General features: G+C 48.9%; 1 protein-coding gene across 5 annotated transcripts in view; it reads right to left on the bottom strand.

Annotated features, from left to right (window-relative positions):
- TP63 (tumor protein p63) overlaps positions 1-15138 on the bottom strand; it is a 160648-nt gene that overhangs the window by 113177 nt on the left and 32333 nt on the right. Inside the window, exon 1 of one of the 5 annotated variants that reach the window (XM_039369091.1) lies at positions 3356-3543. The exons of the other annotated variants lie outside the window; for them this stretch is intronic. Coding sequence (XP_039225025.1) covers positions 3356-3397 — 42 coding nt within the window. The 5' untranslated portion in view covers positions 3398-3543. Of the gene's footprint in view, positions 1-3355; positions 3544-15138 lie in introns of those variants that run through there. 5 annotated transcript variants of the gene reach the window in all.

Here is a 15138-nt window from a genome sequence, read left to right as displayed (position 1 = left end):
AGCGTGAAAAACAGTCCTAAGTTGCTTTTTTCAGGGCTGTTGTAACTTCAAACGGTCGCTAAACGAACCGTCGTAAGTCGAGGGCTACCCGTACAATTGCTTTATGTGCACAGGACCTGCCCTCCTGCCCTGAGCGGGCATCTTTGAACCCGTCTGCAAAATCCCTCTTGGAGAATCCGGAGAAAAACTGCAGGGCATCGATGCCACAAAAAAAAGTCGATGCGCCAGCCATGCTTCCATGCGCAACAGGCCACCGCCAGGCTTCCTGTCCAAACAGCTGACTCAGCACCGGCTGCCTTGCCTAACCACCCCTGCCACGTCTCGGTGGGGTCACCCAGTTCAGCGGCCCACGCCCCACAGTTCCCCCTTCGCCAATGGCTGCTGTCTCGGGGAGCTGACGCGATGCGCCAGGGTGAGTCAGGAACGAGACGAGAGCCACCGTCTGCCTCTCGTCGCCCATCCTGACGTCAACCCGGGTCAGGGAGGCCCAAGCTGGCTCCTGGACATCGCCTGGGTTCAAGACGTTCAACGAGGACATCCAAAGGACCGTGTTGCACGGAGAAATTTCCAGAAAGGCTTTGCACAAGCTTGCTGGCAAGGAAGCCGAGCCAGGCGCTCGGAGGAGAGAAATGTAGAAACGAAGGAGCGTGTTGTGAAAAAGAAACTGAGGGAGGGATGGGGAGGTTGGGGGGGGGACCATGCACCTCCCATCTCCTTTCCTCAGCCACATTGCAAAAAGAGAGAGAGAGAGAGAGAGAGAGAGAGAGAGAGAGAGAGAGAGAGAGAGAGAGAAAGAAACCTCATCCCCTTCCAAAGAAGGAGCCTGCAGCGTGCCTTGACTTCACCTGGCTCTCCACCTCTCCGTCCCTCTCAATCCAAAAAAGTGGACATTAAAAAAAAATGTCTCAGTGAGTCTTTGGGAAGCAGGCTGGATCCAAATTGCCAGAAACGTCTTGGGAAGGGGGGGGGACCCTGCCAGTGGGGCGTCTGCCCCCCCCCCTTCAGAGATGCTGGAGCGATGCCAGAGGTCCAGAATTACGCTTTTCCCGTCTCCCCCCCCCACCTTGCAAAGAACGAGGGGCATCCGGGCCCAAGCCGTGTGAAAATAGCGCCGTGCTCCAGCGTTCTCTCCGCCGTATAATTTTCTTAAATCCGCCAAACAGCTTTTCTTGTTTAATTATGGATAATTAAACACAAGGGGGGGGGGAGGAAAATGAACCGAGTTGTCTTTTTTTTTTTAAAGGGGAATCTCCTGGAGGGAAAGTCGGGAGACCGACTGTAGAGAGGCTGAGAAGAGGAAAAATACACAAACACGCAAACGGGGTTCAAAGGAAGCCTCCAAGCTTTTCCAAGGTCTGCAACCTTTAAAGGGTGCGAATGAGCGAGCTGTCAAGCTGGGCAGGTGAAGACGCCCAGGGAGAATTAGCAAACCTGCCTCCAGTCGGAAAGACGATCAGCTAGATCACTTTCAGAGGGATTCCTTTCACCCAGGCCACGGAGGAGGAGGAGGAGGAGGAGGAGGAGAAGGAGGGGGGGAACCCATTTAAGCAGACAGCAAAAAATGGTGAACAAAAACACAGCTGAAGAATCCAGGACAAACAGGCAACCCAGCTCCGTTCGCCTCTGGGGAGGAGATCCCTCAAGATCAAGCAGATCCCTCAAGTCCAAGCAAATCCTTCAAGGCCAACTGTGTCTGCAGGATCCCCGGGCCCCCAAAATGAAGGCTGCGCCACCCCTGCCTGCTCCCGTTGGGCAGGATTGGTCTGTGCCACGGCGCCTCCATTTTATGGACGGGCCACGCGGAACGTGAAAAGCACCTCCAAACGAAGCAGTTAGCCAACTTAGGAAGCCCAGAATCCTGGATTGGGTCAACCTGGGATGCCACCGTCCAGACCGATGCAATCTGCACAAAACCTGGAAAATTTAGCAAGCGGTGCAGCTGACCGGGATCGAGTGCGTATGGAGATTCTCAAGCCATCCAGGTCACGGGTGTCCCAAAAGATTAAGTTTTCCAAAAGTGTCTTTGGAAAAAAGCACCTTAGGATTGAATGTTTCTCTTCCTTCAAGACACCCCCAGCAAGGATCACAGGCGCCACTCTGCCACGTTTCCAAGTGGGCTTCGCTGCAGGAGGGGGATCAGCCATTGAGGCAAGCTCTTTGCAAGAAACCCAAGTTTGCAATCTTGGATTTGAGAAAAGAATCAAGGCTTTAGGGATGGTATCTCAGTTCCCGGACAGGAGCTCCAGCCTGCGCCAAAGAGGGGGGGGGGCTTTTCTACAAGGGCTACACATTAGGTCCCCCAGGTCTGCGTTGGTCCAGCCTTAAGCCTTTCCCCCCCAAAAAAACCCCAGCTCTTTTGCACCTCGACCCAAACCAGCCCCTTTGGGAATTCAAGCGATGCTTATATGCACACAAACCACGAACTTCAGTCAAATTCGAGACACGGTTTGTAGAAGAGAGAAATGTCTCCGTTCGGATGCAGAAAAACCGAGCGGGTCGCGCAAAGCCAGCTCCATCCGCTCCCATTTCAACTTCAGTTTCGATCCAAAGTTTTGGGGCATTATTTTTTTTTCTTTTCCCCAAAGCTGCACACATTCCTTGGGATGCACCTCTCCACCAAAGCTATGCGTTACTTTTTTCCCCCCGCCGCCCGGGGAAAAAAAAAATTACAATGGTTTACAGTCAACACAGACAAAAAAAATGACTCGTTTCTGGAAAGCGAGAAGTGTTTGCATTGAGGGTGGTTTTTTTAAAAAAATAAATTAAATAAAAAAATAAATTCTAGCTTTCCCCAGCCAAACTGTTATTCCGCAAAGAAATCAGGGCAGATGACAAATCACGGCGAGGGTGTCATGCACAACAACAGGAAAAGAACAAAGCCTGAAAAAACTTAGTCTGTATCAAGCCGCTTCGCAGGAGTCAAGTTTTGGGGGGGATCTCCCTTTAGAGAAAGCGCAAAAACGAGAGGCAAAAAAGAAATTTTAGAGCCGATTCGGTTCGTATCGATGGGGACAGAAGCGCCTTTGAAGGGAGTACGTTTGGGGGGCAGAGAAGAAAGGGGGGGAGAAAGGCAATTTTGGGGCTAATTTGGCCCTCATTTAGTGGGGAGATCCAGGAAAGAAGCCAGCTTGGAGGAATCGAGTTTGGGGGGGTCTCCTTTAAAGTGAGCGGAAAAATGCGAAAGGGAAATTTGGAAATGTAAAGGTGAGTAAAAATAGGAATAAAGGAGATTTTGAAGCCAGGTGAAGGGGGAGGCTTGGGACAGAAGATGCGCCTTCGGAAGAGACAAATTGGGGGGGGGGTCTCCTTTGGAAGCGATGAAAAAAAAAGGGGGGTCCCCACAAGAGCGCCTTACCTCATTGTATTGGGTCTGGGCATTATTCTCCAGGTACAACATGTTAGCAGTGAGGTTGAGCAGGGCTGCTGTGCGCGCTTCCGGCTCCAGGGTGGATCTCCGTCCCACCAGGCCCCCCACCCGCCCCCAAGAGACCCTGGAAGGAAACACAAAACCCAACCAGACACCCCAAAGCGGGTGATGCCACTCAGAAGCGCGGGAGAGACCGAGTGCGCCTCTCGCCGTCCCTGTGGATTCCCTTATATACCTGTCCCTGGGCGAGGAGGGGGGGCAGGGCGGGCCCGCTTGGCTCTACCTGTCAAAACTCCGGTGCACCTGGACTCCTCCGGTGGGAGGAGGCCTCCTCTTGGCTCCCAGCTCATTAAGTGGTTAAGGAATCCTTATCGCCCATCTCGGAAGGAGGGAAGGAGGGAAGGCACACGCCAAAGCAGCAGCAGCCACCGTTGCCGTGGGCTGTGCGCCCACCGCCAGGCCGGGGAAGAGGAGAGCTCGGGGAAGGGGCAAAAGGGAGGGGGGGACAGACAAGCGAGGAGGGGGGGTATGACTGCCCCTCCCGGCAGAGCCTTGCAAGGCCTTAGGCGAAGAAGGAGCCTGCAGCCTCTGTGCAGCTTGCAATGCAAGCTTAGTGGAATAACAGGGCGGGAAGGGACCTGGGAGGTCATCTAGTCCAGCCCGCTGCTCAAGCAGGAGACCCTCTGCCAGTTCAGACAAATGGCTGTCCAGTCGTTTCTTGAAAACCCCCAGGGAGGGGGGGGAAGGAAGGAAGGAAAAAAGAGTAACAGAATAACAGACTCGGAAGGGACCTTGGAGGTCTTCTAGTCCAGCCCCCTACTCAAGCAGGAGACCCTATTATTCCGTTTCAGACAAATGTCTGTCCAATCTCTTCTTGAAAACCCCCAGGGAGGGACGAGGGAGCAAGGAAGGGAGGGAGGGAGGAAGAAAGGAAAGAAAGGAGGAAAGAAAGAAGGAAGGAAGGAAAAAAGAATAGCAGAATAACAGTTGGAAGGGACCTTGGAGGTCTTCTAGTCCAGCCCCCTGCTCAAGCAGGAGACCCTCTGCCATTTCAGACAAATGGCTGTCCAGTCTCTTCTTGAAAGCCTCCAGGGATGGAGCACCCACAGCTTCCTGAGCCAAGCCGTTTTTTTGGAATTAACTTTTTTATAAACTTATTCTTATTTTACATTTTATAAACTTTGCCTCTACCTTGCAAAAAAAAGCACCCACCCGAGTCAACCATTTTGGGCGTAGATGCAAAGGGTCTGGATGAGGCTGGCTGCTCTACAAAGAAAAGGTCACCCCCCCAAGGCAGAGTATCGCTAAATATCAGCTGCTGGAAGGGGAGAGTAAGGGGGATTCAATCCTTTTAAGCATTGGGGGGGGGGATGTTCTCTGGGCCAGTGACTGTCAGACTGGCTTGAAGCAGGCCTGAGCCTCATTTTAGGCCTAGGCCTCGTTTTGGGCCTGGGCCTCGTTTTAGCCCTAGGCCTCGTTTTAGCCCTAGGCCTCGTTTTGGGCCTGGGCCTCGTTTTGGGCCTGGGCCTCGTTTTGGGCCTGGGCCTCGTTTTAGGCCTAGGCCTCGTTTTGGACCTGGGCCTCGTTTTGGGCCTGGGCCTTGTTTTAGCCCTAGGCCTCGTTTTGGGCCTGGGCCTTGTTTTGGACCTGAGCCTCGTTTTGGGCCTGGGCCTCATTTTAGCCCTAGGCCTCGTTTTGGGCCTGGGCCTCGTTTTAGGCCTGAGCCTTGTTTTAGCCCTAGGCCTCGTTTTAGGCTTGGGCCTTGTTTTGGGCCCGGGCATCGGGGGTCTGGATGGGAAGTGCATTGCCTTATTTATTTGATTTCCAGTTTTCAACACAGTCATTTCTTTATTTTGGAAAGGCATTGATTGATTGATTGACTGACTCACTGATTGACGACATTTTTTGTTTTGTGCACAGCCACCTCCTTATTTATTACATTCTAGTTCCGCACAGGCACTTTATTTAGTCGTCTAATTTCTAATTTGGTGAACAGGCATGTCATTTATTTACAGCATTTCTCGCTTTGTGCACAACTGTTTATTTACAGGCAGGTCCTCGACTTACGGCCTCAACGGAGCCCAACATTTCTGTTGCTAAGCGAGGCGTTCCTTCCCACAGTCGTTAAGTGAATCGCTGCAGAGGTTAAGTCAGTAGCACAGTTGTTAAGGGAATCTGGGTTTGACTTTGCTGGTCAGAAAGTCGCAAATGGGGAAATCTGCGACTGTCATTAGAAGTGAGTCGGTTGTCAGATAGCCGAACGTAAATGTAAATCACGTGACCACGGGGAGGCTGCAACAGTCATAAGTGTGAAAAACGGTCACTTTTTTATAGTGCTGCTGTAACTTTGAATGGTCACTAAGTGAACTGTTGTAAATCAAGGAGGGCCTGAATTGCATTTCTACTTTTCTTCACAGGCACTTATTTATTTAATTTATCTATTTATATCTATCTTAATCTATCTATCATCTATCTACCTAGCAGCTACCTATCTATTTTAATCTATTTTAATCTCGATAGATAGATAGATAGATAGATAGATAGATAGATAGATAGATAGATAGATAGATAGATAGATAGCTGCAAAAATGTGAATCCCAAGCATATTTGTTCAATAACACAGCCTTCGCTCTACGGGAGAGGTATAAACCAGTTGTTTATTGCTAAAAAGATATTTAAAAACAATAAAAACAACTATTTACAATGTTAAAAGAAACAACTTAGCTTTCGCTGGTCCCCTGCCAGCGTCCTCAGAGTAAAGCTTAGGAGTATATCTATATCTCTATCTATTTCTCTATTTCTATTTCTATTTCTATATCTATCTATCTATCTATCTATCTATCTATCTATCTATCTATCTATCTATCTATCTATCTATCTATCTATCTATTTATCTACCTACCTACCTACCTAATCTAATCTAATCTAATCTAATCTAATCTAATCTAATCTAATCTAAACTATCTAACCTATCAGCTATCTATTTATATCTATCATCTATTAACAGAGGGATAGAATCAAGATCACGTGAAGTATTAATACCACTCTTCAATGCCTTGGTAAGGCCACACCTGGAATATTGCATCCAGTTTTGGTCACCACGATGTAAAAAAGATGTTGAGACTCTAGAAAGAGTCCAGAGAAGAGCAACAAAGATGATTAGGGGACTGGAGGCTAAAACATATAAGGAACGGTTGCGAGAATTGGGTATGTCTAGTTTAATGAAGAGAAGGCCAAGGGGGGACATGATAGCAGTATTCCAATATCTCAGGGGCTGCCATAAAGAAGAGGGAATTAAGCTATTTTCCAAAGCACCTGAAGGCAGGACAAGAAGCAACGGGTGGAAACTCATCAAGGAGAGAAGCAACCTAGAACTAAGGAGAAACTTCCTGACAGTGAAAACAATTAATCAGTGGAACAGCTTGCCTCCAGAAGCAGTAAATGCTCCAACACTGGAAGTTTTTAAGAAGAGACTGGACAGCCATTTGTCCGAAATGGTGTAGGGTTTCCTGCCTGAGCAGGCGGTTGGACTAGATGACCTCCAAGGTCCCTTCCAACTTTACTACTATTACTATTACTATTACCTACCTATCAATTTTAATCAATCCATCCATCCACCCACCCACCCACCTATCACATTTCTATACTGGCCACCTCCGCTAAGCGACTCTGTATTAACCTGGTTTCTAAGACTGGAGCGTCCCTCAAAAGCCAAACCATCTTTCAAGGCTGGAAACTCAGCCTCCACACAGGCGAGACGGACACCCGGAGATGTTAGGAACACATCCATGCACCTCTGATGGCCACATCAAAGTAGTTGGCCACAGCCTTTTTCTCCACGTACCCTGAGATCTCTTGGTAGTCTCCTTTCCAAACACTCACCAGGGCAAACTTCGCTTAGCTTTCGGTAATCTGCCAGGTTGAGAAAGAACAAGATTTTCCCAAATCATACTCAATGAGCCACAGAAGATACAGCCATATTTATTCATTTTTTTGGTAGCGATTTCCCTGGTACAGCTAAGTCCTCGACTTACAACAGTTCATTTTGCGACTGTTCAAAGTTACAACAGCACTGGAAAAAAGTGACTTCTGAGCATTTTTCACACTTACAACCCTTGAGCAGTCCCACGCGATCAAAATTCAGACGCTCGGCAACTGACTCGTACTTACGACGGTCGCAGAGTGTCCTGGGGAGGTGTCACGCGATACCCTTCCGTGACCCTCCTGACAAGCAAAGTCAATGAGGGGAGCCAGATCCGCTTAACGACCGTGTTACAAGCTTAACGACGGTAGCGATTTCGCTTAAGCAATGGAACTGTGGCCAGGAAGGCAGTCCAGTGGGGCAAAATTCACTCGCTTAGCAACAGAAGTGCCAGTCTCCAATGTGGCCATTAAGCCGAGGACTGTCTGTCTGAGATGGGAGGGTGTCCCTGGAAGGCGCCCCTCCCTGCAGGCATTAGTAAGGCATTGTTGTGGCAACGTTGTGCAAGCAGTGAGCAAGGAGGCAGGAATTCCTCCGTCTGCTCTCCACTTCGTCCAGCTCAGCTGTCTTCCGGAAGGGTCCCTTCCCGGCTCCCAACAGGGGGGGCGAATGCCCACGCCACTTTCCCTGGCACCCTCTGTAGGAGCAGGGAAATGCCCACATCCAGCCAGCCCAGAGCTGGAGAGTGGAGAAGAGGGAGACCCCCCCCCTTTCCTTGGGGACCCCCAAACGGAGAAGACGGGGTGGCACTCCAAGGGTATCTGGATCCGTGGATGCAAAGTCCCACCCCAAGCCGACACACAACTCTCTTCCCGACACAACTGGCTGGCTGATCCTAAACAAGAAAGTGGGGGGGGGGGGCGAGGGGGGGTGTTTCCCATCCAGGTCTTGTCTGCCCCAAATTCTTGGATTGAGGGTCCTGGGGCAAGAGAGTGAAAGAGAGCGTGGGGGGGGGGCTCTCCCATAAAAGGCAGCCTGGGTGAGTTTGCCTAATCATAGGCTCCCATTTGGTGAACACAGGAGGAACACAGTTGACCCCAGAGGCCTCCCCATCCTATAGAAGGCTTGCCTGCCCATCCATCCATCTATCATCTATTAATTATCTATCTATCTACCTACCTACCTATCTATCATCTAAATACTATATCTATCTATCTATCTATCTATCTATCTATCTATCTATCTATCTATCTATCTATCTATCTATCTATCTATTGTCTATTACTACTATATCTATCTATCTATCTATCTATCTATCTATCTATCTATCTATCTATCTATCTATCTATCTTCCCCATTGACTTTGCTTGTCTGAGGAGGAGGAAGAGGAAGAGGAGGAGGAGGAGAAGGAGGAGAAGAAGAAGAAGAAGAGGAGGAGGAGGAAAGAGAAGAGAAGAAAAAGAAGAAAAAGAAGAGAAAGAGAAGAAGAAAGAGAAGGAGAAGAAGAGGAGGAAGAGAAGAAAGAGAAGAAAAAGAAGGAAAGAAAGAGAAGAAAAGAAAGAGAAGGACAAGAGGAAGAGAAGAAAGAGAAGAGAAAGAGGAGAAGAAGAGAAAGAAGAGAAGGAGCAGGAAAAGCAGAAGAGGAAGAGAAGGAGGAGGGAGAGAAAGAGGAAGAGCAGGAGAAGGAGGTGAAAGGACGGTGGTAGCAAAAAAAGAGAAGGAGGGAGAGAAACACCGAGGGAGAAGGAGAAAGGGCGGCTACGGAGGGGCTGGCGTCAGTACCGACTGAAAGTTAATTGGAGAGCAAAACCCAACGGACCCAAAATGGAGGAGCTCCGAGCGATGCCAAGAAGGCTCACTTGGCTGGCTTGGGATGGACCCCCCCTCCCATTAGCTGGCCGGACCCTCAGGGTCCACTGTTTACTGCCCTGCACCTGCGCCCCCTCCCCAAATAAGGCCAGTGCCGAGCCCGGCTAGGCCCTCCTCCCCACAGAAGGGGGCACGCAGGCACCCCAATGCCCGGCCAGCCCCTCCCCTCCCCGCCAGGCCCAGGACCCTCGCAGGACCGGCCAGCTGGGTGAGTATGAAGGCAGAGGGTCCTTCGGAGCAGAAGACAACAGGGGTGGAGGTCCCAGGCCAGACCAGGAAGCCGGTCCCCCCTGGAGCCAGGTCATCTGCTGCCCTTTGGCCCAGGCGCTTGGCCGGAGAGCCTGGAAGGTCAGCAGGAGCAGCTGGTCAAAAGGTGAAGAATGTCCCCCTTATCTTGATGGCCGTTCTCCTCGGCTTTTTTATTTGGGGGGGGGGGTGGAGACAGGAGAAGACCCTCTGCCGGAGCTGGAAAAACACAGCTGGCAGGTGAAGACACCACCAGCCTGCAAAAAAAAAAAAAAAAAAACCAACCCCCCCCCCCATTGTACTTTGTTATTTTAAACCCGGTGCACTTTATCCCTCTTTCTAGCTTTTAAAACTACTCGTTGCCTCGACTTGCGACCACAGAGTTTGTGGCTAAGCCAGACGGTTGCTATGTGAGTTTTGCCCCCCTTCTACGACCTCTCTCGTCACGGTCGTTAAGCAAAATCACTGTCGCTGTGAAGTTATTAAATGAATCCGGATCTCCCCCCCCCCGAAGTTGACTTTGCTTCCTCCCCCCTTTGCAAAAGGGGATCACGTGACCCTGGGAGACACGGCAACCGTCACAAGTACATGCCAGCTGCCAAGCCTCTGAATTTTGATGGGGATGCTGCGACGGTCGTAAGTGTGAAAAATGGTTGTAAGTCACTTTTTTTTCCCCAGGGCCGCTTGTAAGTTTGAACAGTCCCTAAATGAATGGCTGGCTGTAAGCCGGGGACTAGCCGTACTTTATACTTTTTTCGCTTTTAAAATGACTTACGGCTTGTAATTCCACACTTTTTATGCTGGCCGATAATCGTAATCAAGATCGGACGGATAGACTTATAAAGCTCTAGAAACTGTTTCATTCAATCAGCTAGTCCTTGACTTATAACGATTCGTTTAGTGACTGTAAGGAAGTTATGACGGCACTCAAAAATGTGACTTACGACCAGTCCTTGCACTTACAACCGATGCGGCCTCGCCAGGGCCAGGTGATCAAAATTTGGGAGATACATCTCTCCTGATTGCGTTCATATGGATTTCTGATCCGGGATTTTGCGACTTAGTTTAGCCAGAAACAGGAATCGGCCTTTGCAATCTGGGCCGCAAAACTATGGGTAACCAGGAGAGGGCGCCAGAGTTCAACTGTTCTGAACCTCTTCACTGCCCCCTAATGGCGGTTTTGGGTATTACAGTCCTGATTCAAGAGCTCTAGCTGCATAATCATGGGACATTTCATTTATTTTTTTTGCTCCAACCAGGATCTGGCTAACTTCATTTTGGCTTGTTCTATGAATCCTTCCAAGATAACAGCTTCACTCTAATTTCTCCATCTGCTCTCAAAGGCAGGATTAACCCCCACTTTCAAATAATCAAATATGAATATAATGTTTATTATATTTATATAAGCATATACCACATTACAAGAAAGATGTTGAGACTCTGGAAAAAGTGCAAAGAAGAGCAACTGAGATGATTTAAAGGGCTGGAGACTAAAACATACGAAGAATGGCTGCAGGAATTGGGTTTGGCTAATGCCAGTGTTTCTCAACCTTGACAATTTTAAGGCATGTGGACTTCAACTCCCAGAATTCCACAGCCAGCAATGCTGGCTGTGAAATTCTGGGAGTTGAAGTCCACATGCCTTAAAATTGTCAAGGTTGAGAAACACTGCAATAGATGGATAAAAATGCCAAATCCAGTCTGAAGATCTGGCTGACTGCATGAACCATAATAACAACCGTCGGCATTGACAAAAATCATCAATCAGTTGCAAAAGACTTGAAACAGCTTAAATCCTGCGACGAGACTGGACAGCACCCATCAAACATCCACATCTCCAGGTCCTTGGGAAGGACTCCATAAGTGTGCAAAAAGGCCAAATCCAGACTGAACAACTGGCTGACTATATGACCAATGGCAATAATAACAACAACAACCATTTGAACACCATAGGCATTGACAAAAAATCCCTATCAGTCAATTGCAAAAGGCAGCTTCCTTTGGAACAGCTTAAAACCTGCAACAAGAATTCCAACAGATCCACATCTGCCTCTCCCAGGTCCTTAGGAAGGGCTTGAGATATAAATGCCAAATCCAGTCTAAACATCTGGCTGACTGTGGGAATCCATAATATTAACAACCACTGGCACTGACAAAATCTCCATCAGTCAATTGCAAAAGGCAGCTAAGCTTGGAACAGCTTAAATCCTGCAAGGAGACCACGAACACCATCGAACAACATCTGGGTCATTGGGAAGGACTCAAGAGGTGGACAAAAATGCTAAATCCAGCCTGAACATCTGGCTGACCGTGCAAGAAATCAAAATAACAACCACGGGCATTGACAAAATCGCTACCGGTCAATTACACAAGGCCGGTTTACTGAAAACAGTTTGCAAAAATGCCAAATCCGGTCTAAGCTTCTGGCTAACCGTGCGGTCAACCATCATCGTAAGAAAACGCCAGCACTGGAATAGAATAACAGAGTTGGAAGAGACCTGGTAGGTCATCTAGTCCAACCCCCTGCCCAAGCAAGAGTCCCTGAACCATTTCTGACAGATGGCAGTCCAGTCTTTTCCTGAAAGCCTCCAACGATAAAGCGTCAACAACAGCAATAACAATAATATAAACCAACAATGATGGCTAATGGGAATGATTGGGAACTGAACAGCTCAAACCTCCATCTATCTCTCTGACCCGGGAAGTCTCTTAAATTTTTTTTTAAACCCAATCGCTTTCAGTGTTGAATGCTCCAACCCTGGAAGATTTTAAGAAGAGACTGGACAGCCCTCTGTCTGAAATGGTGTAGGGTTTCCTGCCTGAGCAGGAGGTTGGGCTAGATGACCTCCAAGGTCCCTTTAAACTTTATTATTATTATTATTATTCTACGTCTTTTTAAGGAAAGAGAAAAAGAAAGACCAGCCTGGGATGCTGAATGCAGCTTTTTCACCCGAAGTAACCGGAAACGCAACTCCAATTGTTTTTCTGCCAATTTTTTTTCCCCTCTCAAGGTGTGTGTGCTTTGCAAATTTGCCGACAGGAAGCGCACAATTGATTTATTAACAATTTTAGAAATTTTTAACACGAGGCCAGACGCTCTCAGACAAAGCACTTAGTCACAAAAAGCTATTTCAAACACTTGAGAGAGGGCTTTGCCAGCCTCGCCTCTTCCGCTCAACGGTTCTGGCTGCTGTGCCCAACTGCGCGCGGGTGGTGGTGGTGGTGTGAATTAGGGTACACAGGTCGTCCTCGGTTTACGACCACAACTGAGCCGAAAATTTCCGTTGCTAAGCGAGACGGCTGTTCAATGAACTTTGCCCCATGTTACGACCTTTCTGGCCAGGGTGGTTGTTAAGCGAATCACTGCAGTGGTTAAGTTAGCAACACGGTCGTTAAGAGAATCTGGCTTCCCCCCCCCCATTGACTTTGCTGGCCGGAAAGTCGCCAAAGGGGATCAAGTGACCTCCCCCCAGGGATGCTGCAACTGTCATAAGTACATGCCAGCACCTGAATTCTGATCAGGTGACCGTGGAATTCTGTGACGGTGGTTAAGTATGAAAAAAGTTCATCAGTCCTTTTTCCCAAGTGCGGTTCTCACTTCAAATGGTCGTTAAACTAATTTGTTGTAAATTGAGGACCACAGGCATTTGCAGCCAGACACACTTCCGGTTCAGAGGCACGATCCTGGGCTGGGTGACTTTGTTCCAATCACCAGGAGACGGTGAGTTCTAGTCCTACCTTAGGCATGAAAGCTAGCTGGGTGACTTTGGGCCAATCACCAGGAGATGGTAAGTTCTAGTTCCACATTAGGCACAAAAACCGGTTGGGTGATCTTGGGCCAATCACCAGGAGACTGGGAGTTCTAGTCCCGCCTTAGGCACGAAAGCCAGCTGGGTGACTCTGGGCCAATCACCAGGAGACGGTGAGTTCTAGTCCTGCCTTAGACATGAAAGCCAGCTGGGTGACTTTGGGCCAATCACCAGAAGACGGAGAGTTCTAGTCCCGCCTTAGGCATGAAAGTCAGCCGGTGACTTTGGGCCTGTCACTCTCTGTCAGCCCTGCCCACCTCACAGGGTTGTTGTGGAGAAAACAGGAGGAAGGAAGGTGTGTTGGATACATTTGCCACCTTGAGTTGTTTATACATATGATAAAGGAGGGATGTAAATAAACAAAAGATAAGATAGCAGGGACAGGGGAATACAATTTACAATTGCAATTTGCAAACAAGGATTCATGGCTTGGCCTAAGGTGGACCTTCCACCCAGCATGCTGTATTCAAGTAGGAGTTAAACCCATCTCTGTTTAAGGCAGCGGTTCTCAACCTGTGGGTCGGGACCCCATTTGGGGCCGAACGACCATTTCACGGGGGTCGCCAAACAACGCAGTCCGCCATTTCCCCCCCCCCCTTTTCCTTAGCTGTGCTCCTCCCTTTTATTCTATTGGCTTTTGAAAGCCAATAGAATAGACTCTCTTGAATAGGGTCTAATTGTATTGGCTTTCAAAAGCCAAGAGGAATTGTCCAGGCTGTCTCTGCCCTGCTGAGCCCGCCAAAAGTCCCAGTCTGCAAACGGTGCTGCACCAGTTGAGTAGTCCTCGACTTAGGACCGGTTGAGTAGTGCTCGACTTATGACCGGTTGGGGGTCGCAGCATTAAAAAGGTTGGTTTAAGGCAATGTGTGAACTCAGATCTGGGGGGGGTCCATTTTTTGCCACCACTTCCTCTCCTTCCTCCCAACATTTTGCTAGCCCCCCCCTCAAAAACCCTTCCTCTGTACAGGTAGTCCTCAACTTATGACAATAGAGCCACACACTTACATTGTTAAGCAAGAAATTGGTTAAGTGAATTTTGTACCCCTTTTTTACGACTTTTCCTGCCACAGTGAATCCCTGCAGTGGTTAAATTAGTTACACGGTCGTTAAGTGAGTCTGGCTTCCCAGTCAGGTCACAAAAGGGGATCACGTGACCCCGGGACACTGCGGCGGTCATAAATGTGAGTCAGTTTCCAAGTGTAAATCACCTCACCCGGGGGACGCTGCAATGGTGGTTAAGGGTGAAAAACAATCACTTTTTTTTTCAGTGCCGCTGTGACTTCGAACGGTCACTAAATGGAACGGTTGAAAATGGAGGACGACCTGCATGCAAGAAAGCCAGCATCTCTGCTTGGTGGGATCCTGGTCTCTCAATCTTTTGTGCACCCACAAAGGAGGTTCCAGGAGAGGGGAAAAAGCACACATAATCGCACACACAAATCAGATTCCCGCTCCAGGTGTGCGAACTGCCTTCTCTCAATTTTGGAATCCGGGAAAACGAAGTCCCCAAATATTCGCAGGGATCCCCAGGCTGCGTCGGAGGAACCGGATACAATGCTGGCTTGTGGCATGCAAATCACCCCGCCCTTTCCCAGAAGGAAAACCTCGCTTCCTCCTCGCCTTGCTACGGGGCATCCCTCGAATTCGGCACAATTATTATTATTTGCGCATTTACAGACACCCACACACACACACACAGAGGCTTTCCTGCCCTCATCCTATGCGTTTCCCCTGAGTCTTCCATTCAGGGCAGGCCCCTGCTGAATTTAGTTGTGCAGGCAGTCCTTGACTTAGAACAGTTCTGCTTAGTGACCGTTCGATGTTACGACGGCACTGAAAAAAAAAAAGACTTAGGATCTTTTTTCACGCTTACAGCCCATGCAGCATCCCGGCAGTCCTGGCCTTGAAATTCAACTGCTTTGCAA

This window comes from Crotalus tigris, unplaced genomic scaffold, assembly GCF_016545835.1.
Source record: "Crotalus tigris isolate CLP2741 ecotype Arizona unplaced genomic scaffold, ASM1654583v1 scf7180000020968.1038771, whole genome shotgun sequence".
In the NCBI taxonomy this organism is placed as follows: Eukaryota; Metazoa; Chordata; class Lepidosauria; order Squamata; family Viperidae; genus Crotalus; species Crotalus tigris.
The sequence above is the reverse complement of the archived record's forward strand: the minus strand, read 5'-3'. Positions and strand labels throughout refer to the sequence as shown.